At 56.5% G+C, this 26,872-nt stretch overlaps 13 protein-coding genes across 13 annotated transcripts; 8 read left to right on the forward strand and 5 right to left on the reverse strand.

Annotated features, from left to right (window-relative positions):
* Positions 1–131: 131 nt before the first annotated feature.
* On the reverse strand, positions 132–4,132 carry HETIRDRAFT_105345 (uncharacterized protein; the record flags this gene model as incomplete). Its single annotated transcript, XM_009552740.1, has 5 exons — positions 132–905; positions 971–2,143; positions 2,201–2,617; positions 2,838–3,890; positions 3,941–4,132. 5 exons carry the CDS (start codon positions 4,130–4,132, stop codon positions 132–134), a joined length of 3,609 nt encoding a protein of 1,202 aa, XP_009551035.1.
* A 525-nt stretch (positions 4,133–4,657) lies between these two features.
* On the reverse strand, positions 4,658–6,082 carry HETIRDRAFT_51982 (uncharacterized protein; the record flags this gene model as incomplete). The annotated part of the gene is made up of 3 exons (XM_009552188.1): positions 4,658–4,927; positions 5,769–5,796; positions 5,850–6,082. Coding segments are annotated over 3 exons (531 nt in total), but the record flags the coding sequence as incomplete, so codon positions are not given.
* A 223-nt stretch (positions 6,083–6,305) lies between these two features.
* HETIRDRAFT_429729 (uncharacterized protein) lies at positions 6,306–8,426 on the forward strand (the record flags this gene model as incomplete). Its single annotated transcript, XM_009552741.1, has 11 exons — positions 6,306–6,370; positions 6,455–6,467; positions 6,492–6,612; positions 6,682–6,770; positions 6,900–6,951; positions 7,220–7,282; positions 7,311–7,539; positions 7,599–7,782; positions 7,834–7,922; positions 7,980–8,089; positions 8,155–8,426. 11 exons carry the CDS (start codon positions 6,306–6,308, stop codon positions 8,424–8,426), a joined length of 1,287 nt encoding a protein of 428 aa, XP_009551036.1.
* A 1,012-nt stretch (positions 8,427–9,438) lies between these two features.
* On the forward strand, positions 9,439–10,082 carry HETIRDRAFT_327283 (uncharacterized protein; the record flags this gene model as incomplete). The annotated part of the gene is made up of 4 exons (XM_009552742.1): positions 9,439–9,593; positions 9,648–9,822; positions 9,883–9,912; positions 9,960–10,082. The coding sequence occupies 4 exons, from the start codon at positions 9,439–9,441 to the stop codon at positions 10,080–10,082; spliced, it is 483 nt and encodes a 160-aa protein (XP_009551037.1).
* Positions 10,083–11,765: 1,683 nt separating this feature from the next.
* Positions 11,766–13,555, reverse strand: HETIRDRAFT_327095 (uncharacterized protein; the record flags this gene model as incomplete). The annotated part of the gene is made up of 7 exons (XM_009552743.1): positions 11,766–11,847; positions 11,899–11,975; positions 12,036–12,287; positions 12,353–12,721; positions 12,790–13,106; positions 13,176–13,240; positions 13,356–13,555. 7 exons carry the CDS (start codon positions 13,553–13,555, stop codon positions 11,766–11,768), a joined length of 1,362 nt encoding a protein of 453 aa, XP_009551038.1.
* Positions 13,556–14,053: 498 nt separating this feature from the next.
* Positions 14,054–16,022, forward strand: HETIRDRAFT_327145 (uncharacterized protein; the record flags this gene model as incomplete). The annotated part of the gene is made up of 6 exons (XM_009552744.1): positions 14,054–14,207; positions 14,290–14,741; positions 14,846–15,337; positions 15,405–15,623; positions 15,723–15,832; positions 15,923–16,022. The coding sequence occupies 6 exons, from the start codon at positions 14,054–14,056 to the stop codon at positions 16,020–16,022; spliced, it is 1,527 nt and encodes a 508-aa protein (XP_009551039.1).
* A 239-nt stretch (positions 16,023–16,261) lies between these two features.
* Positions 16,262–17,183, reverse strand: HETIRDRAFT_105342 (uncharacterized protein; the record flags this gene model as incomplete). Its single annotated transcript, XM_009552745.1, has 2 exons — positions 16,262–16,324; positions 16,419–17,183. The coding sequence occupies 2 exons, from the start codon at positions 17,181–17,183 to the stop codon at positions 16,262–16,264; spliced, it is 828 nt and encodes a 275-aa protein (XP_009551040.1).
* A 591-nt stretch (positions 17,184–17,774) lies between these two features.
* On the forward strand, positions 17,775–18,487 carry HETIRDRAFT_242661 (uncharacterized protein; the record flags this gene model as incomplete). Its single annotated transcript, XM_009552746.1, has 3 exons — positions 17,775–18,009; positions 18,080–18,168; positions 18,224–18,487. Coding segments are annotated over 3 exons (588 nt in total), but the record flags the coding sequence as incomplete, so codon positions are not given.
* A 643-nt stretch (positions 18,488–19,130) lies between these two features.
* Positions 19,131–20,704, forward strand: HETIRDRAFT_460682 (uncharacterized protein). Its single transcript, XM_009552747.1, has 4 exons — positions 19,131–19,947; positions 20,041–20,109; positions 20,199–20,451; positions 20,514–20,704. The coding sequence occupies exons 1-4, from the start codon at positions 19,259–19,261 to the stop codon at positions 20,553–20,555; spliced, it is 1,053 nt and encodes a 350-aa protein (XP_009551042.1). The 5' UTR covers positions 19,131–19,258; the 3' UTR covers positions 20,556–20,704.
* Positions 20,705–20,835: 131 nt separating this feature from the next.
* Positions 20,836–21,918, forward strand: HETIRDRAFT_460683 (uncharacterized protein; the record flags this gene model as incomplete). The annotated part of the gene is made up of 3 exons (XM_009552748.1): positions 20,836–21,105; positions 21,184–21,300; positions 21,375–21,918. Coding segments are annotated over 3 exons (877 nt in total), but the record flags the coding sequence as incomplete, so codon positions are not given.
* Positions 21,919–22,384: 466 nt separating this feature from the next.
* On the reverse strand, positions 22,385–24,449 carry HETIRDRAFT_52637 (uncharacterized protein; the record flags this gene model as incomplete). Its single annotated transcript, XM_009552210.1, has 6 exons — positions 22,385–22,502; positions 22,570–22,970; positions 23,067–23,358; positions 23,417–23,596; positions 23,660–23,879; positions 24,044–24,449. The coding sequence occupies 6 exons, from the start codon at positions 24,447–24,449 to the stop codon at positions 22,385–22,387; spliced, it is 1,617 nt and encodes a 538-aa protein (XP_009550505.1).
* A 64-nt stretch (positions 24,450–24,513) lies between these two features.
* Positions 24,514–24,977, forward strand: HETIRDRAFT_454820 (uncharacterized protein; the record flags this gene model as incomplete). The annotated part of the gene is made up of 3 exons (XM_009552749.1): positions 24,514–24,732; positions 24,784–24,841; positions 24,901–24,977. 3 exons carry the CDS (start codon positions 24,514–24,516, stop codon positions 24,975–24,977), a joined length of 354 nt encoding a protein of 117 aa, XP_009551044.1.
* A 133-nt stretch (positions 24,978–25,110) lies between these two features.
* HETIRDRAFT_52325 (glycosyltransferase family 69 protein) lies at positions 25,111–26,808 on the forward strand (the record flags this gene model as incomplete). The annotated part of the gene is made up of 3 exons (XM_009552200.1): positions 25,111–26,343; positions 26,411–26,597; positions 26,669–26,808. 3 exons carry the CDS (start codon positions 25,111–25,113, stop codon positions 26,806–26,808), a joined length of 1,560 nt encoding a protein of 519 aa, XP_009550495.1.
* Between the last annotated feature and the right edge of the window lie 64 nt (positions 26,809–26,872).

The raw sequence follows: 26,872 nt of genomic DNA on the forward strand, positions 1-26,872 counted from the left end.
CGTCATAACCATGGTCGTGAAGGTCGTAAAAATAAAGAAGGAGCAATAACACGACAACAATGCAACAAACACTCTGGAGACCTCCAGCGATCTCCTGCGATCCACGCAGAGATCTCGGTCACAATCCACATTCACTTCCGAGCGCTCGCAGTCCTCGTCCTCGTAGCTCTCGTCTTGGGTGGAACAGGCTCTTTCTCCGGCTCGCTCTGTGCTTTGGCTCTTCTCGTTCTCGGCACTCTTACAGCTGCTGTCATGGTCTGCTCATCGTCTTCCTCCTTCACAACAGGGTCCTTGGGAGAGTTCTCCTTGTCTTCTGGGATGGGGGAAGCTTTCTTCCCCGAAGCTGCACGGCTTCGTGTAGTCGTTCGGCTGGAGGTGGCAACCGGCGTCGGTATTCTCTTTTCACGAACGCTGCGAGTAGCTGTGTTCGCGGTCGGCTCCTCTTCAACGACAGGTTCAACCTGAGCTGTAGCCTTGTTCCGCCTTCGCCGGACCTTAGCAGCGGGATGAGCTTCCACCTCCTCCGCTGATTCTGGACGACCAAAGGCGTCGAGTGGATCCTCGTCCATATCGAGAGCTTGAGGCTCGTCGCTACGAAGCTTCGACGCCGAGGCCTCAGTTGCTGGCATAGCAACAGGGACCTTAGCACGGACTGCCCGGCGACCCTTTGGAGGCCCAATCTTCATAGGAACATCTGAACCTGACTGCAGCGAGGTTGAAGCAGCAATTTTCGGGATGCGAGATCTTCCTGCAGTCTTAGGCGCCGGAGGCTCGTCATCGGTGGAGGCCGCGGGATCGGTTGCGCCACGACGGACTCGCTTTGAGGATCCCGATGCTTTCACCTCGTCTTCACTGACTTCGTTGATTTTCACAATTTTGGCCGCAGCCTTCGAGATGACTTTGGTCTATGCAACGATCATGTTCAATATAAGATCCTGACGTATCTTGAAAATAAAATGTAGAGACTCACCCTAGTGACTTTCGTCCCGGTAGGGTTGGCCTTGACAGGCGGTACAACGTCCTGCTCGTCCTCTGCCTCACTTGCAGCTCGACGACTCCTTCTAACAATAGCGCCCTTCGGGGCGTCCGAGGCCTTCCGTGTACCCCTCACAGGGGGGAGGTCAGGCGTTAGCTCGTCGTCTGCCATGAGCGTCGCATCTGCACCTGCAGGTGTTGTCTCTGCTTGTCTAGTTGAAGCCCTAACAGCCGGGGTCCTCTTGCGCGTCGCCGGAGGATCCGCTTTTGCTTTAAGCGCAGGCGTCCTTTTTGCTCTTGTGGCACGAGCAGGAACAGGTGTTGGAGGATCGTCCTTGTCGCTAGAGTCGTCCTGGCTGTCCTCGGCCTCGTCGGACGACTCTTGCGTGCTTTCATGCGCGCGGTACGCTGCGGGTGTGGACATCATTTCTCCAACACCTTCATATATGGGAGTGCTGGTGTCCTGAGCACGCTCCCTGAGGTACATCTCACGCACGCCAGAGAACTGAGGCGTAGCCAGCGCTGTTTGAGCGCTGGAGAACATATGTCTGAGACTATCCATCTGGGGTGTCTCAGGCGGTACTTGGGAAGCCAAGGTTGATTCCTCGTTGAAGGGTATGGAGGAAACCTCACAGGGAGTGATGTCGACTGCACCTTCTTCTTGAAGTTCATCGTCGGTAGAGTCTTCGTCCTCATCAGTGCCTTCGACGATGTCCATATGTGCCTCATCAACGTCTTCAAAGTCGGTTTCCTCGGGCTCCTCGATAAGCTCCTCCTCTCTCCTGCCTTCATTCGTAGCACCATCATGGTCCATAGCATCTTGGTCAAATGCACCTCCATCATCTTCCACGGCATGCTCATCCTCGAGCCGGCCTTCAGCCTCCTCCTTGAGTTCGCCAAGCGTTGCTCTTCGCGACTCGTGCTCCTCCCTCATGCTTCGCCTTCGCTTCATGCCCTCCACCATCTCCTTCATCCTCTCCAACAGCACACTGGTGTTTTCTTCCTCTTCCTCCTTTACCTCTCTGCTCGAGACCCAAGCTTTGGTTGGAGAAGTGACAGGTGTGGCAGGCGGAGGCACAACAGCAGAGGCGCGACGGGAGCCGGGAATTTGTCCCCCAAAGAAGTCATCCGGCATAGCGAAGGCAGAGCGCCGGCGAGCCTGGATCGCCTGTGGACATGGGTCAACCGTCGCGTTCAAGACCGTTGAATAGCGAGCAGCACTGACTTTCTTCTCCTCTTCACTCACACGAACGCTCGCAGACTTTGATAGGTCTCGCACCGTACTCTTGTCATCCTCTTCCTTCGGTTCGTGCTCCTCGGGAACCGGGACTACGATATCTCCGATCCTCCAAGGCTGAACCAGCCTGACTCTTTGCGGTCCGTCTGAGCTTCCACCCCCGATAGAGTACCTCCCTGCTCCCCTAAGACCACCACTCGTACGTTTGGCCTGAGGAGTCATGAAAGCTCCATGCACACGTCGTGGAGGGGGCCGTGACGAGGGCTGGTGATCGACGTCGGCATCGGGATGTGTAGTCTGTGTATCCGCCCCAGCTGTCTCGTGAGAGTCGTGCACGTATTGAGGAGGCTGGTTCTCATCAGAATCGTGCTTGATGTTTTCCTCACCGTCGTCATGGATCTGGGCCTAAGGAATTCAAGTCAGGATCGGGAAGGGAGGAGCGGCCAGATGATCGAAAAATCGACACGTCTACAGTCAACGCAAAAGACAGCCCACGGGTGTTCCAAGGGACCACCCTCATATATGTGCAAACTGTGCCAACACTTTACAGCAGCCAGCGATTAGCGCACTCGCCCAGCGACTCTGCATTGTGGCCGCAAATGAAACCGCAGATTGATGCACACACCTCTGTAATGTCTTGCTCTTCGTGCTGCATCTGTTTCTCGGGTGACTGGGACACACGGAATGGCCAAGCAGATCTCACAACCTCGAGGCTCTTCAGCCAGCCGGACGGGGCCTGCTGTTGATCCTGCCCGCCATCCTCCGGCTCACTATGCTCGTCCTCGTCGTCATTCTCATCTTCATCTCTGCCCCCTAATTCCCCTGCAAACCTGCTAAGTTTATCATCGTCCTCATCCTCCTCCTCGTTGGCCTCGAGTAAAGCAGTTCTCAATCCCTCAAGCGTGCCCACACTCTCTTCCACCTCGCGCTCTTCATCCTCCTCATACTCCATTTCTGCGCGCATAGCTGCGCGCTGTGCCGAACGCAACAGCGCGACGCGATGTAGCGACGAACGCGGGGCCCGACGACGGGGGGTCTGTAGCGGCGGCTGGGGCTGGGGCTGGGGTTGAGGCTGCACAGGTGCAGGCTGAGACGCAAGCGGTGCGTATGAGCCCGACGCTTGCCGTGCACGCATCGGAGTTCTGGCCTCGACATTCGCGACACCTAGTGCGGGGGCTTTCTTGTGAATCTTGAGTGGTCGGTGCTGAGGTTCGGGTTCTGGGTCCTCCACCTCGACATGTTCGAGGATGACAAGGTCTTTCTCTTCTTCTACCACGCGTGGGTTGTCACCATTGACAAGGATGATGGGCTCCTCTTCATCTTCCTCAGCATGATATCCGGATTTGAGCGGCGAACCAAGAGGCTTGATTGGGCTCTGAAGGACACGAAGATTCTCGCGCGGGTTTTTGCTCGGTCTAGGAGTAAATACTTGGGCACTTTGTATCATCGATAGTCGGAGCGTCCGCCTTCGCGTCTTCTTAGTGGGAGAAGGGGTAGCCAAGAGTGCAGCGCGAATGGCTTTGGGTGGATATTCAAAGCGAAATCGTTTCTTATGAATCTCAATCTCTGAGCCATTGGATAATGGTATGGTCGTAGGGTGTTGGGAAGATGGAGCACTAGGGAACACAGGGCAGCCGTCCACTGAGAGACCGTGTGTTCCGAGAACGATGAGAAACGCCTGGAAGTGTCGGATGAGATATACAGGAGTGAAAAGAGCCTCAAACTCACTTTTCTCTCTTGAAAGATGATCTTTGCGTGTAGGGCACTCACTGTGTTGTAATAAAGCCGCACGCTGCAGCTGGAATCACGTCCAAAGGTGACCTCCTCCTCATCAATGGGGAACGATGCAATCGAAGCCTCGGGATCATGCTTCTTCATAAGTAAAAGCAGGCCATATTTGCCAACTTCGCTAGAGTCCATGGCTAGCGTCGAGCAGAGAGGCGCGGGTGGCAGAAAGGGAGAGAAAACCTGAGCTCACAAACGCGTCGACGACTTCGACGCGGTTCAGATCCATCATGTGACCACGTTTCTCACCCTTTTTGCGACATTTGACTGGGAGCTACTGGGAGCCAATTTCTCAATCCCCACAACCCATCTTTCAGGGCTTCTGGGATTTTTCAGGCAGTAACGATGTCTTGGAGCAGGGTATCCACGCAACATGCGATAAAGAACAACGCGATGACTACATTAATCAAGACATTCGAAAGATAATGACAGGCAAGTACCCCGACCTGTGAGAGAAAGTCAATCCTGTCACTTTAAGATTAGGAAATCACTGATTGTCGCGGGAAAGAAAGCGGCAAATCACTTCGCTTGAGCTGCTATGTTCCATATGGTCCTGGTCAGAGAAAATGGGAGGACCTCAGAACGACCGATCCCGTCCCTCAATGACTAATCTATGTACCACGGCGAAGAGAGCACGAATCAAGCAAGCACCCAAGCATATCATAGGAACTTGGCAAGCCTCGTCGACTGGAATCCGGCCTTAGAAGCTGATGCTATGACTAGATCTTCTAACGTTATAGCCAAAGGCCGGACAAGGAAAGAGGGCAAGGATGCGCCTAGGTACTTATACCCCACCATGGCATCACCACCGGCGGTATGCATGATACCCGAGACGATGAACCCGATGTAGAGTTGCGTGTAGGAGGATAAAGGGGTACCACGTTGGAATCTGAACAAGCTGGAGAAGAATCGGCCGATGAATGATATGTACTGTGCGACGTAGGGTTCCGTGAGTAATTCACGGACAGTTGTTAACAAATGTTAATAACATTTGCCTCTCCGAGGAATTTCTAACATGAGTTAATAACAGATTAATAACAATTGTATATAAAGCATTATTAACATGTTAAAAATCGATTTATTTACATGTTAATAAAGAAAGTGGTGTTAATAACAAGAAGTCACCAGCTCCGGTATGATTCCATCTCCGGTCGACCGTGTTTGCCAGCCGAAAACTGACTTGAATTGTTCACTGAATATCCCGACCTCATCTTCGATCTTCTCCATCAGATCAGGGTCCAGAGAAAAGTTGAGGAAGCATGCATAATTTGAGTCCTGAGAATTTTCCACGAAAGGCAGATTTGATTCCGGGGGTATGCCCAATAGCAGGTGATGCAGTTCCGCGAGAACAGTCTCAAAGCTGACGTCGTTTGACTCGGTGGCCATGGCGCGAGCGGGGGGGATGGGTAACGGAATGTCCAGAGCGGGAACCGATGCAGTCCAAGACTCTGCACTCCCGGACAAAATCATTATTTTGCAGGGAAGACATAATTGTACAGCCACAACCTTCAATTTTTCCACCTGGCCCTTGCCCAAATATGTACATTTCAATGTAAATTCAAATGCTGATCATTATATACAATTTCGAACATTATTAACATTATTAACATCGGCATTGTGCCCCCCTGGAGGGGGCCTGTTAATAACAGTGTTAATAACAATGTTAATAACATAAGTTATTAACATGTTAGCAATTCAGGGATTACTCACGGAACCCTAGTGCGACGTCACCAGCACCGGCAATACTGCAAAACAATGAGAAAAGACTGACGCGACGCATCATCTGGTGCCATGTTTTCCTGCGTGCCAAAGTTAATTGTGCTGTCCTTGCAAGCATTTTTAGCCAACTTACCCCCAAAAATTGCGAACCGTGTACGCGTCAACCCGACTCCCATAAGGATCAGGCCAAGCACTCGCATGGCTGATTCCCAATGCAACGTTCACCGCCAAAATCAAGGAGTGCTGCATGTTCATCATGCCATACGGTGTGCACATATATGCTACGATATTCACGTATAATAGCAAGGGGCCTTGAGATGTTATCGATCGTGCCTCAGGACCCTGAAGTGAGAATAGGGGCTCGAGTGGAGATCTGTTCAGGCGATATCAACGAGGAGAAAAGAGCGCGCGGCTTTGAGGAAGCGTGAGCGAGCGAATGACCATCGTCGCTGTGATGGTCGTGCAGGGACATTTGAACCTTTGCATCGACGGTTATTTGTGACTCCGCGAGAGTGGACGAAAGTGTGATTCCAACCCACACCTCTCGGGCTGTGATTGACACTGAACGTCCACCACACTCGTTTCCACAATGGCAGTTCACTTGCGGAGCGCCCAACTCGATCATTTTCATGTCGAAATTCATTCACTGGCCTCGTGAGCCACAGGAGGTGCAACGCGGTGAAGGATTGACCGAGAACGCGGAGCCGATGTCATAATCCTGCAATGGATCTCCAGTAGTGAATCTGAGGCCGTGAGCAGAAACATATGTATGCAGGATGAAACCGAGCAGGCGCAGAACTGGTGGTACTTGCACGGCGATCAAGATACAGAGGAAGATGTCAGGGAGAACGAGATACAAGATGAGAGGGAGCTCTGGTCGAGCTTCCACCATACTGGTCCGTGGTTGTTGTTAAGGTAACAATGCTCATTAGAAGTGTCAAGCTATCTCCTTTATATCCCAACAGAAGCGCGTAGCACGCTGATGGAATTCGGTCCAGATATCCAAGGACTGGTCCTGATGGAAGCGGAAGCATCCGGAGACGCAATGTTCAAAGTGTGTCTTGTATCCTGCGCATATCTCATCGAGTCATCGTTGACAAACTATACTTCTCTCAGCGCTCGGCAGGATTGTGTTGAATAGATTAGGTGTTCACTTCAATACATGATTACATGTTGCCGATAGGGGACCTTCCTCGTTCATCCTCTAAACACATCGCTAATATTTAGTGCAGCAAGTGAGTTTAAAACTCTGATCATCGTTGAGACGGAGGGAGCGAAGTGTTTGCAAAATGACCACCCCTCAACATTTCATTTACGTGAATTTGCTGAACGGAGGTTTTCCCGGCATCGATAAACCACACTCGTCTAGGGACTCGATGTACAATTATCATGCATATCATTGTGCATACTTTGATCAATCATACGCCGTCATCAATTCGTTAGCAGGTGGAATCTGGCGGTTTAGCTTGGCTCCTCGTGTGGCGATATGAAATGACCTGATAGTTGGTGCACCGATACCACGCTACCTCACCATGCCACCAAGACCAAGCGTCATTGTGAAACCTGGTATAAATGTCCCATGGTCCCCTTCTAGCCCCCTTCCTATATCTGTTCTTCCGCCTTCTCCCTCCTCCTCCTCGCCTAACGATGGCATACTACCGCAAATTTCCAGACACTTTTAGTGTTCTGCCACTGAAAGAACAGGTCTTATTGAGGGACATGTTGGGTCCAGAGTTGTCCCTAGATGTCGACCGGAAAATGTCACAGTTGATGCCACCACACGATGATATCGGTTTGTTTCATCAGATGGACGTCATCATATGGTGCGTTTGGGGCCGATGTCTGGATCAACGTGCACTCACACAGCGCTCTTTCTTTCCAGTAAATACTGGGCCCCGCCTTTTCGATTTATGTGGTTTCGAGACATTGATTGCTATGGCGGCCTCCCTGGGCGACTTTTCAACCTTTTCAACGGGTATACCCTCCAGGAATTCAAGGAAAACTTTGCCAAGTGGTCTCGTACGAAGCAGACGTGTGCTCTCGCGATCATCGCTTACAGGCTGCTGGTGAGTTGCATATCATGATACTTTCGGTGCGCTGACTTCCGCCATACACAGAAAGTTGCATACATGATCACAACCGAGAACTTCAGAACCTGTGGGGACTCTCCTTTTTCAGCCGGTCCCTCGATATGTCTAACGGTCTTGTGAACAGTGCATTCTATATCAATGGAATCACTGGACATGAGACAACGTCTTGTTAGCTTGATGCTTGAGTACTTCGAAGGATTCGAAAACTATCAAGCGTTCTGGAAAATCGTTCAATGGAGGAATCACCCTGATAAACCTTCGAAGATACATACTCACTTTCCATGTAAGCTTTTGTTCGCAATTGAAACATCTCACCCGCTGAGTGCTTTTGTTCTTTGAATGGTACAGGCACCATATATTGGACGCGACGCCCTGCGCATAATCATCGGTACCTGCTGGCCATAGTGCAGAAAGAGGACATTAAGGATGTTGGCTTTGGACGCCCATTTGCGATCTTGCCTTACCCGGATACACAACCTCATGGGTATGGTGTGAGTGGCGGGGTTTACTACAAATCGTTCACCGATACAAGCTTGACTAAACTGTTGCGCGAGACTTGGGAATCTGCTCCGGAACAATCTGAGGAAGTCCCAGCCATGGAATTTCTTTCTTGGACGTGATATTTTGAGTGTACTAGCCACGAGCCGCATCCTAGATCATTCCCAAGCGATTATAAGCGAAGTTGGTAAATTGTCTGTAAATACCGTTCGAGTCTCCCAAGAAATAAGCATCGCCCTCGGAACTTGCCGAAGGCCACTCTCGTCCTGCATATTACCTGCAACTGTATGCTTGTCACAGTCTTCAAGGCTCACGGCATCCCCAATTACAATCTACTTCGCAAAACTTGATTCCATACAACTTCAAGTTACCACCCTGACTGTGGGTCTCTATCCGGCACATGTCTCGGAGGGATTCATACTCTGTAGGTCGTAGCTGGTCTTAATTAGCTCGGTTCGAGCGTTTCTGCAAGTCGCCAGCCCCCACTGCACCCAGAACCGGAGATCCACATGACCCAAGGCTTTTGACTGGATGACCTTTTCCTTCACACTGATTGCTTTTCGTGAGCCCCGATCTTCGAATAATTGGCTGACCCGGCGCTCATGCGCCAACATATGCAACTTATGCCAATTCTCGACTCTGATCTAGTTTACTGCACTCAAGCTACCGCCAATCTTCTGCCACGTTACTGTCGAAGCCCTCGAGTTTCAATCGCCACGTTCGCCTACAATTCAATGTCTGTAAAAGGAATATGTAACTCTATGTAACTGTTGCGTGGCTGGACCGCTTCTGTCACCGTAGCATATTCTGAATCACTGGACCGATACTCAGTTACCCCTGAGATGCCCCCCTGTCGATATAACGCCTGGCATTACGGGTCATCGATTACGCGTTCAACTCGAGCGGTCAAAGCGGCCACTTGTCTACTTCATGATCAATATGGTGCCCAAAATGCTTTGACGTCTCGCCACAATGCTTTTGCACGGGCGCACTGTGCCTCATGTTCCACATGTCCACTTTGCCGAGTATCCAAGCGCCTTTGTGCAGGTGAGTATTTAATATCCACAATGCTCCCTCCTCGCTGCCAACTGCACCAACCCCCACACGATTCCTTTCACTAAACCCCGGTTGTCAATGAGGTTCCACGATTTCCCCGGCGGTCTCGACGAGCTTTCAAGCGACGAGAAGATGTATGTAGACATCCTACTCGGTGATGAGATATATATCAATATCGACAAAAAATATGACGACCTGGTTGAATTGATTCGAGGATTCAATAGGTTTCTTAGGTGCGTTTTTTGCCTATCAAGCGATTTTCTCTACCCATCCATCTTTCTCTCCAGCCTCAATTCCCCCTTTTCATCATCGATCGAATGTTCTGACGACTGTGGCGGGCTTTTTGGGCGCCTTTTCAACTTTCTCAACGGGTTGACCCTTGAAGAATTTTGCGAGCTCTATGTGACTTGGGATATAAAAAAACAGAACTGCGCTCTTGTGGTGATTCAATATAAGCTCATGGTCAGTGTTCATCAAGTATACCCCTGTCGCATATCATCTGACATCAAATACAGAATTTAGCACGCTGTATTCAACTCGAGTTGGACAATTGTAGGCCCCTTCCCTTCTCGAGTCACTCTGCATATCTAACGATACAGCGCAAATGTCTTGAACTACTTAGCACCCGTAGATTCAATGACGATGACAGAGACGCAGACAAGATACTTCTTGGTCCTTTCCATAGAGAGCTTCTTCAAGAGACAAACCAAATTACCTACTGATTGGGGACGGAGGTCTTTTGAGCCGTCCACAATACCTTTCTTGTTTTCAAGTGAGTTATCCAGTGTGTCATCCCGACCCGTCATCGGACATCGTGCTCAGTAACCATATAGATTCTCCTCGATATGGGCCTAGCGAAATAGGCAAAGACCAATCTGCTTCTTTTGTGTTACGGATTCTGTCCTCTCTCCGACATGTTGGAACACCAATAGTCGTGGAAACGGTGGTTCAAAAGCGTCAACATCCAAGTGCTTTTAACTGGTACGGTACATTTAGTAATGGTCAATGTAGATGCTTTAGATTAGCATCGACCTAGGGTCTTTGTCTTAGTTGTTTTGTCTATCTTTTATTATGTTCAGCAGTACCTCTGGCTACATTGGTGAAGTCAATTCTGATATCGGGCAACGCCGTCACTCTTCTAGCCACAGGCTGGTCAACGCGGCCGTGTCAAACACGAGTGCCCCTATTGTCTCGACCCTATGAACATTCTGACAAAATTCCGAGACCGTAGAGCCACACTTCAAAGGACCTTGTGGGGACTTGTATATATACCGGCAGAGGAGAATTACCATCTGTTATCCCTAGACTCACATTGTCCTCTGTCCCGATCCTTGCTCAACGATGTTGTCCCACCATTTCCCGGAAAGCATTGCCTATCTATCTGACGAACAGATGTTCGCGATCCCTCCCGTCAATGCCACTTCAGTGGCCATCAACCGCAATCAAATATACGAGACCCTCGAAGAGATCGAAGAGATGCTCCTATGCGTGGTTTCGCCAGTATCTATGGGGGCGCTGTTCAGTGACCGCTTTCTCCTAGCAGCCCATTTTGTCCCTACGACGCTTACTTTGAATTTCCCGACCCATGCGGTGGAGTCGCGGGACGGCTTTACATGCTCTTGAACGGTTTGACTCTTCCTGACTTTTGGCAACAGTTTACTTCCTGGGCGTCTCCAAAACAGCAATGTGCCTTGGGGGTCGTTGCTCATCGACTGGCGGCAAGTGGCCATTAGAACCGCTTTGTTTGGCGAAAGCTTACTTCGACTTTAGATTGTCGCGAAGATGATCTCCTCAGAGGACCAGTGTAAGCCATACTTTCTCTCGAACGGTCGAACGTCTAATCATGAGTCGCGGTCATCTTAAACCATCCAACTGTTCAGACAACTTGTTGCCTATGCCACACAAGATCGTACGCAAGCTGGAGGTACTGTTGCGATCTTATTACATCCGCATATGTGGCCCGGGCTTTCGCTTCCGTGAAGATCTGGACGAAGTTTTCTTCTGTGAGTTCCGCACGACCTTTCTTATCCTTATCGAGTGTTGCGCTCCATGTACCAACCTCGTAACGATGCAGGTCAACCTACTTTCGAGATTCGTTCCGAGTCAGGCGATCAATTTGAAGCAGAGTCGTCTGAGGATGTCGAGACGCTGAAAACTCGGATTTTTGGCAGGTCGTACTTCCTTGTAGCAGAGAGACCTTCTAGCGAGGAAGGCAATCTAAATTAGATACAACTGCCTCACTGATTCCTGTACGAGATTTGTGTACTATCGAGATCACCTCTTTGCAATTTTCAGACGAAACGGCAATATATCGTTCAATGATGGGCAGAGATATCGAATGCACGATGAATATACGGCCAAAAGAGAGCTGTGCCGTCGGTAGATGAGGGTGATGCAAGGAAGGCCTAAAACCTCTCTGGCACCTGGTCGAAGCGCTTCCAAGCATGTTTCTCCACCTCTTTGAATTTGTTCTTGCGCTTCGTGGGCCTACACCGAGACATCAGATAAGCCTGGAGGACAAGATCACAGATGACGCACAACACAGGAACACGGGGTTCGACGAGAGCACGATGCTGCATGCTGATGAAACGATCCCTGAAAAGGTTTCCCTCCGGCTGAAAACACAGGTTTAAGGTCAGGTCAACTGCATTGCAAAGACTGCAAGCCTTCCATACCTTCAAGCCCCGCAGGCTCTCGCTCAGCTCCTCGCCGAGCTGCACGTCGAGTGCGCCTTCCTGCACCTTGTGCTTGCCCAGGCGCAGTCCCATCAGGCCGTTTTGGAGACGCTCTGCGAGCTTGGCCTGCTGTAGGGCCTGGATCTGCGCACGGGTCGCCTGTGATGCTTCTGCGGCAACGCGCAGGCGCTTGGCGGAATCGACGGAAGCCAACAGTCTTCTGCGGTATACTTTTTCTGCGAGCACGCGTTTCTGAGCAGCGCGCATTGACGTATGAGTTCGATGAAAGAGACGTAAGTAAAGAAAAGGGGTCGCACTTCTGCACGCTGCTTTTCGGCCTTGCGCCGCTGCTGCTTCGTCTTGCGTTCGGGCATCTTGTGCACCACGGCCTCGCCGTCCTGCGGTTCGCCCGCCTCGTCTTCGGGGTGGTCTTCTGGCTTATCGACAAGCATTCCCGGTACCCCGTTTGCCTCTTCATTTTCGTCAATCTCCCGCCGCGCGTTCATTATGCGGGCCTTGAAAGCCTCGGCCTCGGCAGCCTGTTTGGCCCGCACGGCTTCGACGTCGTGTGCGTTGCGGAGGAGTGCCTCATGCTCGGACGCGGGAGGGTTGTAGGATGTGCCAGCGTGCGGCGCGGGGATAGCGGGGAGCGTTATGTTGGCACGAGGGTTTGGGGTTTTTGGAGCCTGAGCGACCAATGTCGACGAGGTATTAATACAACCCGTCGAAGGGTGGGTAGTCAGTTGCATCGCACCTTCACTTTCGTGCCTTCGACGTCCTCCACCCATACGTCGTATTGCCCGCTCTGTTTTACGGCTTCGCTGATGTCGAGCAGTGCGCTCCCCTCTCCAAACTGCTCATGGTCGATGATGCTGTTCAGCGGGCCCTTCCGCGAGCGCTTCCCGATGCGCAGCATGCGATCTTTCTCGACATGAGTGAGACGAGGTACAGATTTGCGCTTGCTTGCGGTTATAGAGGGGCGGGAAAAGACGGCGGGGATGGCGGAGCGCTCGGACAGAATTCTGTGGGAGGAGAGGGCGGTACGGGAGAATTTTTTGAGGGATGCGCGGACTGTGTAGAGATGGAGAGATGATAAGTGCGACTGTTATGTCAGGAAGAGTAGGATACGAAAAGACGAACCTTTTTCGTCGCCCTTCTTGTCGACTATGAACAAGTCCTCGTCTTTCTTCGCATGCAGGGCTGTTCTAAAACACATCGCATACAAATTGGGCGAGTCAATATTGCACACAGCCTAAATAGCAAGGGCATTGCTCTACACCGTGCTTGCATATCATTTTCTAGTTTGGAAAAGAGACGCACCCGAATGTCCGCTCCTCATCCCGGATCTCCTCTAACCGTCCCTCGACGTCTTCGATGTCAACGTTCTTTCTCCATGCCTTCTTTCCCCTCCTGCTGGACTGGTTGTGTTGGGCAGGTGCACCGAGGGAAGATGCGGATGTTTTCTTTTTTGAAAGAGACAGTACGGTAGTTTTAGCTTTTGGTGCAATTGAAGCGGCCATGATGTCGTCTGGCCGTCTACAATTTTATCAAGGCGAGATGTGTGTCTGTGTCTGTGTGAGCCGAGTGTATGCTGCGCTGAAGAGCAGAGGGAGGAAGATGGGAGTAGTCTGCAGAAATATAAGTCGGATTTCGATCGCGGGTGGCTGAAGGTCCCCGACTCTTCCTTGTTCCCTCCCACAGCCGTGTTTGGTTCCAAAACCCCGTGCGTTTATATCAACCCCACGCCTGGTGTTCGTGGTGAGGACCTCGCTTGATTTTTCTTTGAATTATCGCAATTTTTATCAGCCCCATAACACGTCTGGCCGTGTTCGGCACATCCCAATCTCAGTGCACGAACCCACACATTCCCGAACGTGCTATGAGTTGTTTGAAGATATTGACCTGATCCTACTAGGTATACCTCGTCTCTCTTGCGATAGATCCATATCCCATCCCACCCGCCGCACGCCACCCGGCCCACTCCACCGCTCACGCACGCAATGAACTCAAATACGATGATGGACATAGACATCGAGGACGTAGATATCAACCTCGCAATCGATGCATCGACGTCTGCCGCCTCGGCTGGTAAGCAGGCGAATCGGGTCGAGATCGTCCCCGTCGACGACGCGCATCCGTTCGACCTCGATGCCTACATATCAGGATACACCGGTGTGCATCCGTTTCCCCTGCACACCCCCTACGTCGGGAACGACATCTACCACTAACTGACTCACCGCTTGCGTGAACTTAGGCCGTGCAGCGATCGATCGCCTCTCCCACATCATCCTCCACGCACCCGCCGTCGCGCCACAGGCCCTCCGGCTCGCCCTCACGCTCCTGACCGAGCCCAGCCAGCGCGATGCAACACTCTACCAGTCCCTCCTCTCGACCTACGAGTCCGCGCTCGCACAAACGCGCACTCTACCCCCGCTTGCGGATGTCTTGCCCGACCACAGCCCATACGTGCGCTGGGCAGAGGAGACCGCCGCCGCGAACCAGGCGGAGCGCGTCAAGCTCGAGGTCGAGCTTAAGACGTACACGAACAACATGATCAAGGAGAGCATCCGCATGGCGCACCGCGACCTCGGCGCGTTTCATCGCACGACGGGCCAGTACGACCTTGCGCTCAGACATTACACCAAGTCTCGCGAGTTCTGCACGACGGGCGCGCATGTGCTCGAGATGTGCCTCTCTGTGCTCGAGGTGCGCCTACTCGCCCGATCTCATTTGTGATTTTCCCCTACCTTTCATCGCCCTTCTCATCGTCCTCTGACCCTTGCCCGCCGGCTTTCTGGTTCCTCAACCAGCTCTTGATCGAACAACGCAACTACGCCCATATTCCGACCTACATCTTCAAAGCTGAAAACGCGCTTGACGGCCTAAGCTCCTCCGCAGCGGCCCCCATCGCTTCCTCCTCTACCGCTGCCACCGCCGCCGCCCCACCCGCCTCTCAATCCACGAAAAAAGACCCATACGCCCCGACGTACGCGAAGCTCGCGCTCTGCAACGCGCTCTCGCTCCTCTCGCAGGGCGCGTACGCCAAGGCCGGCGCGAAGCTGCTTAGCCTGCCCGCGTCGGGCGCGGGGGGCACCTGGATCGGGACGATCGTCGGCCCCGGGGATATCTCGACGTACGCGACGCTGTGTGCGCTTGCGACGCTCGATCGGCCCGAGGTGAAGCGCAAGCTCGTGGATGGGGACGCGGCGCCGGCAGTCGGCGAGGGCGGGATGCGCGAGCTTGTGGATGCGTGGATGACGAGCCGGTTCAAGACTGTGCTCGAGCTTCTCCAGCGCTATTCCGTGAGCAGCGGAATGTTTGCATCCACGTACCTGATGAATGCTGATGAACATATATTCTGGCCTCTAGACGCGACACGCACTCGACCCCATCCTCGCTCCGCACGTCGCGAGCCTGACGACATTAATCCGCGCGCGCGCGATCGTGCTCTATTTCCAGCCATTTGCAACCGTTCATCTTGACCGTATGAGCGCCGCGTTTGGCTGGTCTGTCGCCGACACTGAGCGCGAGGTCGTAGACCTCATCCAGCGCGGCGAGATCCAGGCACGCGTTGACAGCCAGAACAAGGTGCGTGCGCCTGCCCCTCCTCTCATCTATATACCCATTCATTTCCTCGTTGCACGTCTGTGGCTTATGGCGTGCGCCTCGAACTCGTTGTCTTCGTAGATTTTGAAGGCTCGCACGATCGACGCCCGCGCGCAGCTGTACGCCCGCGCTCTGCGCGCGGGCGACGAGATGCGGTCGGCGACGCGGAAGCTGTTGCTCCGGATGCGATTGTGCGTGTGCCCCCTCTTTCTCACTTTCGTTTCCGCCTTGTTCATCTCCCTCGTCGTTTCCGTCTGCTCGGGGGCCTTTCGACTTGGCAGGCAGCAAGCAGACCTTGTCGTGCGCAAGACGCAGCCTGGGAATGCGCATATACTCGCCGCAGGGCCGTTCTCACAAGGCTCGGAACCAATGATCAGCTAGAGTCGCGTGTCGTTAGCTGCGTGCGCACTGATGTCTACTCTGTAAAACAGCACATGGAGCGCCTCTGTATCATACTCATTTTGTTTCTACTCTGCTTTTGGTGCAATTACTTCGATAGATTCTCGAATGAATCAAATACGAGTACGTCGGATTGGAGGCTCACGAAAGATGAAGGTCGAGAACAAGAAATATGTATAAGATTGCGCGGCTCTGCAGAATAGACAAACCCGAACAACGATCTATGTACGTAGCCATGCCGTCTTGGCGATCTTCTTCTGTTTCTTCTGCTCTTTGAACCGTTCCTACACACAGTTGGGAGAAGAGAGCACGCACGAATGAGCGCTCGGCGATCGCGCGCAAGGCATAAAAGTAGAACATTCCAAAAGGCGGACTCACAAGATCCTTCTTGCTCGGGCGCTTGCGCTTGCGCCCGCCCTCCTCCTCCTCCGCCTGCTTGCGCTGCTCGACCTCTTGCTCCCACGCGCCGACGTCGAAGTAGACCTCGCTCATGCGCTTCGCGCGCTCGTACTCGCTCAGGTGCGCCGGCGCACGGGCGTCCGCGCGCGCAAACGCGCCCGTGCGCGCGTTGAACTTTGCGACGAAGGACCCGCCGGGGGCGCTGCCCGAGGGCCCTGCGAGTGACGGGTCGAGGTACGCCAGGGACGGGTCGATGCCCTGGGCCGCAGCGGCTTCTTGCAGCGCGTAGAGCGATGCTACGGCAGGCGCGGGCGTTATCGGCGCAGAAGCGGGACTCGTAGAGGATGAAGGGTCGACGGGGGTGGTGGTGGTGGTGGTGGCAGTGCTGGTGGAAGAGGAGGGGTCCGATGGGGTAGAGGGCTGGAGAGGGTTCTCCCAGGTCGTTTGTTGCGTCTTGCTGTTGAAGAAGTAGTAGGCGTTGTATTGCGGCGACCAGATGGCTTGCCAGTCGCCTGCGGACGCCACAGCAGAGGCAGCTGCGGAGGCGGAGGCGCCGTCTGCTGTGGGTTCTGGTGTCGATGCACCCGAGGCGGGTGTGTCCTGGAGAACAGAAGACGCGGCAGAGGCGGAGGTGGAGGCCGCTGGCTCCTCCGCGACGTCTGCAGTGCCTTCGACGGGCTGTACAGGCGCATCGGGAGATGGCTCTGGGGACGGGTTGGGGCTTCTGCTCGGTGTGGGCGACATTGTCGGCGATGGTAGCTGCAACGAAGACGCTCGCAGCGAGAGCAGATCAGCACGGACACACGCCACATCTCGGCCTGATTTGGGAATGGTTTCCATTTGTGGCCACGGCCGCCACCGCAATTACTCTGAAGCAGTGACTCCCTCCGCAACCACGACCACGACCAAGACGGCCTCGACGACGGCGGCGACGACAATTACAACGACGACAACGACCGCCTCTATTGTACCATCACCGCAACACACAAGATGTATGACAGCCAGGTCTCTCTGCCTCTCCCGTCCCAGCCGCTGCGCTCTGCGATGAAACACCCCTCGCGGCCATCGACCCCGAGCGCTGCCTCGCCCATCAACTCCCCCGCCCTCCGCTCGAGCTCGCTGCTCCCTCCGCTCCCCACGTCATCTCCCTCAACCTCCAGCATTCCCACCCACTCCCCCCACTCCTCGACCTCCTCGACCTCCAATTTCGTATCCAACCCCGCCTCTTCTGCATCCACCTCTACTTCGGTGCTCTCTCCCTCCTTCGCGCCCTCTCCGGTCCAGTTCACCCTCACCCCGACGCACTCCCGTGCCCCTACCATCTGCGTGCCAGGGGGGTACACCCCTAAAGTCTCGTTCGACACGTTTGAGAACCCCGCCGCGTCCATGTTCTCGTTCACGCTCTCCGTCAAGAGCGACGGCTACGTCCGCAACCGCAGCACGCGCGTCTTCCTTTGTGCCGCGAGCGCCGACGACAGCGGGCGCCAGGCGCTCGAATGGGCCATCGAGAGCCTCGTGCAGGACGGCGATGAACTCATCGTGTTCCGCGGGATCGACCAAGAGGAGCTCGGTACGTCGCGCGCATCTTTCTTGCCTGTGGCACATGTTTCCTTCTTATTAAACTCGTGCTCCTCTCGCAGAGAAAGATCACGGCATGGTTCGCGACGACGCGCGCGAGCTCATGCGCAGGATACAAGACAAGTGTGTTGATCTCGATCACAACCGCAAGGTCCGTCCGCCGTCCTATCCGCCTCTGGCGCTTCTGACCGTCTGTTTTTTTTTAGCTCTCCATCGTCGTCGAGTTCATTGCCGGCAAGACGACACAGACGATCGACCGGCTCATCGCGCTGTACCGCCCAGACAGCATCGTCGTCGGCACGCGGGGGACTCGCGGGATGATGCAGGCGTGGGGCGCCGCGTTCGGTGCGCCGGGCATGGGCAGCGTGTCCAAGTACTGCCTCAGCCATAGCCCCGTCCCTATCATCGTCGTGCGTCCTGAGAGCAAGGTGCGCAAGACGATCGAGAAGAGGCGGGCGGATCCGAAGCGCGGAAAGCATTTCGACGAGTGCGTGTTTTCGTATCCTACTCGTCGTGTAGACAGTTGGCTGAATCACACTTTTCCATCTTGAATAGTCAGCGGCTGAGGCATCAGAGGAGTAACATTGCGGCTGTGCCGATTACTTCGACTCTTACGCGTTGACACGCGCTCTTTCTCTTCTTCCTCCATCTACCCTTTCTCGCAGCTCTTCCTTTCTACATCCATCAATCCACTTTCTCTCTCCCCATTCTCTAATTTCACCTCACTCCACATATCACCTACCGCTCTTCTTGACCCTGCGACCTGTTGCCCCCGTCCTTTGTTCCGAGCCTCTTTCTCTGTTCTGAGCATAGTCTCCGGTTCCTCTATCGAATGCGCATCTCATGTATTGTATATACTCCCTGCTCTGTCCCGTCGGCCTATATCTCCACCTACCTTCCCTCTACGTCCCCGCCCCCATTACTCTGCACCCGTAGACATACTCCACGTCTTGCCTTGCGTCACTTTCTTTGCTGCATGGCTATAGTCGCAATCAGAACAGGATCTGAACCGACCGCTGTTCGGCATCGGCACACGGTCGCTGAGATCGAAAGCAATCGAGGTCACGTCGTTCGAGCATTTGTAACTTGAGGTTGTTCATCAACCTCGACCTCAACCTCGCCATCTGCTCTTCTCTCCTCGACAAGTGCTCGCCAGATCCTCCAGCGCTGCCCTCCAGTCTCAAATCGCAAGCTACAATAGCTGCTTTGGCCTTTGAGAGCGCTACCCCCGCCCGGGCGGCATGACGAAAGGGAACAAGGGCGCGGCGCCCGCGGTCGCCGTGCGCTATAAAGCGCCGACCTACCGCCTCTCGCTCGCCCCCAACCCGTCGACCCGCCTCTCGATCACGCTCTCCTCTCTCACCTTCTCCTTATCCGCGCCCGCAGCTCCCGCCCATGGTGCCTCTTTCTCATCTCGAGCCGCCGCGTCCGCGGGGCACTTCGACATCGACGATGTCCTGATCGCGAAAGCCCTCAACACGGCCGTCCGGCGGCGGCCTCGCCGGACGGCGCGCGGCGCAGATGATGCGGCGGTGGGGGGCGGAGGCCCCACCGCTGGCTTTGGCGTCGGGCGACGGAGGGCTGGCGGCGGTCCGGAGCGGCACGCGAGGGATTTGGGGGAGACGCGAGGCGGTGCCGAGAGGGCTACTGCGGGCGCAGGGAGCCGTCGTGCAGAGTGCTTGGAGCAGGGGGGCGCAGCGTCGGTTTCGCGGAGCGCGGTGGCCCTGACGGAGACGTCAGATGATGGGATGGATAGTCTAATGGCCACGCTGGACAATCTGCGTGCCGCGTTGGAACGGTTGCATGCTATGCTGGAACGGTTGCATGCTATGCTGGAAAGATCCGATGTCCAGTTGCAGGATGTCCTGGAGTCGGGAAACAGATTTAACCAGCGGAACGAATTCGCATCGGAGACTTACCATACGATCGGGTGAGTTGGACGCGTCGTTGCCGAGCAGCCCATCGCAGTCTACAGCCGTTCGCATTCGTTCGATGTTTAATTTTTGACGGGATATGCACGCAGGGATGTTCCGAGCGCCATCGACCCCACGCAGGCGCGGCAGTGGAGAATATCGGAGGCATTCGAAATATGGCAAGTCGAGCGCACCCGCCCCAGAGCCGCTGTCTGATGACCGTCTGAGTGCTGATCGTTGATCGTATTTTTATGCACTGCGTGCGCAGGGATGTCCCAGGTCGTGCACACTCGCCCTCTGCGCCTCGAACAGCCAACCTGCCTGTTGCTGCTGCTGCTGCAATTCACGCCCCAAAGTCTGATGCATCCCCGCAGGGACGCAGCCGCGGCGGCCTTCGTTCTCCCTTGACGAAGCTATCTGCGACTGTCCGATCCCAGCGTAAGGCTGCCAGCTCGACGGTCGCGATAAGCAGGGCCAAAACCGCAATGCGTGCTGCTCTAGGTTTTTTCAAGCGAATCATCGTGAGTGCCTATCCCTCTCTGTCGAGGAGAAAAATCCAAGACTTATTCCCAACTCTACTCAGCACGTACATTCTCACCGTCAAGGGCATGGTGCTGGTAAATAAGCCGCCGGCAGAGACGTTTCCACCGTACTATGTAGTCGCAGTAAGCTTTGTTTTCGTGCTCATCTAGTCGCTTTCCTGCTGTCATTTCCCGCTCCCCTTCAATAACGATTCATACCCCAATTTGAGACGCTTCTTGTTTGTCCGCGGCCTGTCAGCAGCGCACAGCTTGTTTCTCAGAGATTCTGCCACTGAAGGTGGTCTGCCGCCCTTCTTTCAAACCCCGCCACGCGGGAGTGGCATGCCTCAAGAAGCTCGAGGCACGTTGACCACCACCGCACACCATGAACACCACCTCCGACTTTGTCGAAGTCATCGCCCAGAAAATCGCCTACTACACCGTCGTCGTCGAGCGCTGCCAGTCGGACCTCCGCTTCCGCGTCCTCGACGACCGCACGCTCCAGAAGCACTACAAAAGGGCGTGCAAGCAGTGGCTGCGGTACCCCGCCGTGTATCCCGTGTACATGCCCGCCGTCGGCGACGCGACGAGCAAGACCGCGTTCTTCCGCAAGTGCGACGCCGTGTGCGCGTCGAGGCCGGACACCCCTCTCGAGTGCGCGCGCCTTGCTCTCGTCTCTGGCGACGTGAGATGCGGCCCGCTGACGTTGCTCCCCCCTCTCCCCTCCAACAGCTACTTCCTGGTGATCTTTGCGGCCTCCGGGGCGATCGAGGTCCTCATCTCGCACGAATACAATGCGCTGGACAGCAGCACGAGCCTCGCCATCTTCAACGCGGCCCATGCGCGAGCGTGCGTGTCTGCTCGCGCTGACGAGTGGCAGCGAGTGGCTCACGGCCCCACTGACCATCACGCGCGTTTCGCAGGTACCCCAAGGCCCCGATGCCGCTGCCGTCGCCCCCGAACGACCTCGCCCGTGCCCCCACTGCCACTCCCCCGAAGCCCGCCACCACCCCCGCCACCGCCACCCCGCGCGTGTCGCGCGCGGACTCGGACGCCGTCCGCTGGGCAGACGCGCTCCTCGACACGTCCATCCGGTACATCGACGCGGGCACGAACGTCGCGCAGACCTGCACCGTCGTCGACCACGGGGCGAGCATCCGGCGCGGCGAGTACTTCGGGGTCCGGTACGAGGACGGCCGGGCGGAGGAGATCTCGGGGCGCAAGATGCGCGAGATTTGGAATAATCGCATCGGGGGCACGGGCAAGAGCACGAGCACGAGCACGAGCACGAGCAAGAGCAAGAGTCCGAGCAAGAGTCCGAGAACGAGAACGAGTCCGCCGGTGCTGGCGCCGAAGCCGGAGCCGGACGCGGGTGGCGTGCAGCCTGTGCGGCTGCCGTGGGTGGTTGCGTAGCTTAAGTTTGTGTGCATTTCGTGTTATTGTCACCGTTCGTGAAGTGGCTTCTCCAAGTTAAGTCTGGACGGCCAACGGGCGCGCCACAGACGCGTTTCGCCAGTGGCGAGCGCCTTGCCTCTAAGGCCTAAACTCAAGCCATCCACACACGCACAACGGTGCACAAGCCAAGATGAGAAATACCGCATCCAACATCCAAGAGAGACTTCCGACAACTAAATGAACTATTCGACGCGCATACGGATCCCGTTTGCGCACGCGGACCCCACGTACGTACTCTACGATAACGCTGGTGATATTATACTATACACGCCGTCGCCATGTACCCACTCGCGCGCGCGCGCGCCACGCAAGGCGAGGCGCGCGCCCGCTGACAGACAATGTGAAAACTCGCCCGCCGGCACCGTCCTCGTCCTCCCCCCTCTAAGCAAATCCAGCCCAGCAGCCCACCGAGCCTCGTGAGAGGCTCACCGCCTCTGCCTCCATGACCGGGCCGAACCGAGGCGGCGAGGGACCGCGATCACGTCGTGAATATGCCGATGATTTTGAACGGCGAGACGCCCTGCCCCTCCTCGCCCATCAGCTGGCACTCGACGAAGTGCGAGCCCCGCGCGACGAGGCGGTCGATGATCTCCAGCCTGTCGCGTGCGCCGCGCGCCTGGTCAGCAACGAACGGCGGGCAGAAAACGGGGCAGAAGCACTCACGCAGGCGTGCTCTCCGCAACGTCCGCGGCGTTCGCGATCTCCTTGCGCCCCGCGAAGTTGTCGTCCACCCAGCACTCGACCTCGCTCCCCGCCCCAACGACCGTCCGCGGCTCCCGCACGTAATACACCCCGACATCGCCCGCGCCGACCGTAACCGGCACGCGCAGCCGGCTCGTCGGCAGCGTCGAGTAGAAGTAGTGCGCCGTGCTCCCCGCGGCGGCGCCCGCCGCCGCGCTCCCTGCGGGCGGGTGGAACGCGTGCCAGCCCGAGCCGTAGAAGAGTGACGATGGGAGCGGGTTAATCAGGTCGTTCGCGGACACGCACGCCGGCGCGACCTCCTCGAGCCCGCGCGCCTGCAGGTCGGCGGGCAGCGAAGCGATCCGCGCCGGCGGGACGCGTAGCTGCGCCGCGAGCGGGCCCGCGCCGACGAGCGGCAGCGCATGCTGCCCCGCGCCGTCGTCTGCGTCCGCGTCCGCGTTCACGGCGTCGGCGCCGACGTCGCCCTTGCGGAGGCCCTTGCCGCCGAAGAGCCCACGCGCGTCGGTCGGCTGCTTCGGCGCGTCGCCGCCACCGCCGAGGGCGTAGTACACGGGGAGCGTGCTGCCGCCGCCCTCGTACGCTTTGCCGGTTGCGGCGGACCAGGTGACACAGATCTGGGACTGTACGTAGGCGATGAGGATGTCGGCGATGAGCGCGTGGCCGGCGGGGTTGGCGAGGATGGGGTCGGTGTAGTAGCGGTCGATAGACGCGGGCGAGGTGATGTACATCGGGTACAGGGCCCATTTCGTGCTGGATCGCCACGCGTTAGAGAAGGCGTACTATGAGCTTCTCGCCGACGCGTACGTACCTTATGTGGGGGACGTCGTAGAATTGAGACACGACGCTGTGCCAGTGGTCAGGCCCCGCGAAGCCGTTTTGCTGGTGGACTTGGGGACTGAAGTGGCCGAGGATGATGACGGCGGGCGAGTCTGGGCGGAGCAGGATGGAGCGCACGAGGAGCTCGAAGTTGTCGAGCGTCGAGCGATCACTAGAGCGGCGTTTCTGGTGAGCCAAAAGCACGGAGCGGACGGAGTGACAGACGGGTCCTTACGCTCTGTCGTCGGTGTCGAGCTCGATGACGACGAGGTCGGTGTAGTCTGGTAAGTGGTGGGCGTTGCAAAAGGAGAAATACTCCGAGTTGGTGCGCCGCATGGCGCCGTTGGTGAGCTCGGAGGCAGGGTGGGGGAAGATGCTGTTCCACCAGTTGAAGAAACGGGATGGATAGCAGTCGGATGCTATGGGGTCGTCGCCGGCGCCGTGACATGCCGATACTAGTGAATGGGGTCAGCACAGGACATGATGAGGAAAGTCCTCATGAAGGGGGGATATGACGGTCCAAAAGGGGCAAGAAGCGAAGTGGAGATGGATACCAGGAATGCGCCGTGGGCTCTCCTCCGCCAAAAGACACTGCTAGGGATGCTGCGTAGACACTGACCTGAGCCGCCAATGATGCTGATAGTCACGGGTTGGCCGAGCATTGCTTTGTGAATGACCTTCTGCACGCGCGCCCCACTGCCAAGATGCAACCAGCTCTTTGACACTGCCAGAGCACCATGCTTCGCGGCAAGCTCATCGCCAGGACCAAACGTGGGGCAGAACTCGAACGGGGTTTCGCCAACCTCCTCCGAAATGTTGAGGTAGTTTGTCGGCTTCAGGTGTGCGGCATAGGAGTGCGAGTGGTGGCGGTAGTAGTAGTTGTCGGCGGGACTAGAGGGCAAGATGAAGCGAGTGAGGGCGATGAGGGAGAGGAAGAGGGATATGATGAGCCATATGCGATTTGTGACGCCGAAGGTGCGCTGGTTGAGGCGAGAGGGGGGCTTTTCGTTGGAGGCGGAAATCATGGAGGGGTCGAGGCCGGGTGTCGGTGGAGCAATGTGTGCTAGATTCTTGCCTGCCCGTCTCTGCATGTTATGCGAGAGGAGCGGAGGGGGCGAAGACGACGACGACGACGACGGCGGCGGCGGCGAGGGAAAAGAGAGCGGAATGGTGTTCAGAGACAAGCCGCCAGCGCTGGCGTTGCGGTTAGGGAGAGCGGGCTTTGACCGGGACCGCGGGAGACAAGCTCGGTCTCTTGGCTCCGTCACTGCTCGTCCCTCTCCTCCACCTCCTCCGTCCCTCTCCTCCGTGCGTCCCGCTTTCTCAACCATTCACCCGCTTCTGATCCGTCGCACACAGCCCTCTGGTCCGGTGCAGCCGCCGTCGCATCAGCCGGCCTCCGAACAAACATTGCATGGTATGTCACCTCAATTTCCACGACACAATAACTGACGCGCTGCTGCAACCCCTCGACAGACATCTGGCCAGGCTTCCACTGCTTGGCTCAACGTTCGCTCTCATTAGCCACCCGCAACACCCCTGCCATCTCGTGACAGTGCGTCCCGGTCCAATAGCTTCATAAATTGTCATAAACACCAACAACGCTCTACCGGGTCAGTCTTGCGTCTACGAACCTCCTCGGCGTACTCAATCTCGTACCAGGTGTTCGCACACCAAGCGGCCATAATGCAACCCAAAAGCACCCTCTTCGGCGTCGCTCGACGCATCCCGACACCCGTAGCGATCATCATCGGCGTCTGCATCGGTGCGCTCCTCGCGCGCACCTTCTCCTCCTCGTCCACGTCCTCGTCCACTTCCTGGCGAGGCAGCCACGCACCATCCTACAAGTCCTCCTCCACCTCGCGCCCCTCCGTATCGCTTCCGACGATCGAGCAGCGTTATCGCGTGCTCGAGCTTCTCACCTCCCTGTCTCCGCACTACACGCGCGAGTGCACCCGCAACGCAAACCCGCTCTATGCTCAGCAGGCGCGTGAGCGCTACGCCCCCCTTATCGGGCACAACCCCTCCCCGTCCTCCAACTGGCTCATGGACCTCGGGCTCGGCGGGCTCGACCCCATCCCGCACCCGAGCCAGGAAGAGGCGACGTACTACAAGCACCGGCGGGACCTCGCCGGCGGCGAGCACAAGTACTTCTTCGCCATCAACCTGTACAACTCGTTCGACGTCATCCCGGACCTCTTCGCGACGCTCTTCCGCGTCGCGTCGGTGCTCGGCTACCACAACGTGTTCGTGTCCATCTACGAGAACGGCTCGACCGACCAGACCAAGGCGCTGCTCCGCATCTTCGATGCGCTCACGCGCAGCGTCGGCATGCGCGTCACTATCCGCACCTCGCAGCGCACGCGCGGCGCGTTCAACCACCGCATCGAGTACCTCGCCGAGGTGCGCAACGCCGCGTTCGTGCCGCTGCACGAGCTGCGCGACACCGAGGGCGAGTACTTCGACACGATCATCTTCATGAACGACATCCTGCCCTGCATCGACGACCTCCTCGAGCTCATCTGGCAGAGCCGCCGGAACAACGCGGGCATCACCTGCGCGGCGGACTACATGTACCACGACGAGATCGGCGCGCCCGTCTTCTACGATAACTGGGTCGCGCGCGACATCAACGGCACCGCGCTCGAGAACGCGCCGTTCGAGAGCATCTTCCACCACGCGCCCTCCGCGGAGCGCTTCCAGCGACACCTCCCGATCCAGGTACAGTCCTGCTGGAACGGCATCGCCGTCCTCGACCCCGCGCCGTTCTACAGTCCGCCGCACGTCCGCTTCCGCATGGCGCGCATCGTCGACGGCGAGTGCTCCGCGTCCGAGTGCTCCCTCATCTGCAACGACTACTGGGAGGCCGGCTACGGCCGCATCCTCATGGTCCCGCGCGTCAAGCTCGCCTACGACCGGGTGAGTCTCTCTCGCACGCCCGCTCGAATCCGCCCCCCGCGTCGCTCATCCGTCCGTTGGCGAGCAGAAAGTGTTCGATATCATCCACCCCGCGCGCCGCAACCTGACCTCCATCCGCGGGTACGTGCGCCTCGGCGGCTTGCCGGATAACCCGCGCACGGACCCGCAGGACAGGTCGTGGTTCGGCCCCCACGATCGGCTGTTCACCGAAGAGGAGGGCGACGCGGTGGACTTTGTCCCCGGACCCGAGCACGGTGAGCCCCACGCGTCTCGACAATTCGAAAAAAATACTGAAATGGTCGCTCATGTCGCTCCCCGCGCGCAGTGTGGTGCTGGGGCTGGGACGGCGCGGGCGACCTCGACGGGCCGGACGTGGACCCCATCTGGGAGCGCATGCCGAAAAAGTCGACGAACCCAAAGGCGGTCGAGGTCGTGCACGACCGGAGCTTCAAGGTGTCGCCGTGAGCACGCAGTTTGGCTCGGCGCGCGACAGGGGAGGGACGGACTGGGCACTACGTATGATACTTAC

Source organism: Heterobasidion irregulare (genome assembly GCF_000320585.1).
Source record: "Heterobasidion irregulare TC 32-1 unplaced genomic scaffold scaffold_10, whole genome shotgun sequence".
Lineage (NCBI taxonomy): Eukaryota > Fungi > Basidiomycota > Agaricomycetes > Russulales > Bondarzewiaceae > Heterobasidion > Heterobasidion irregulare.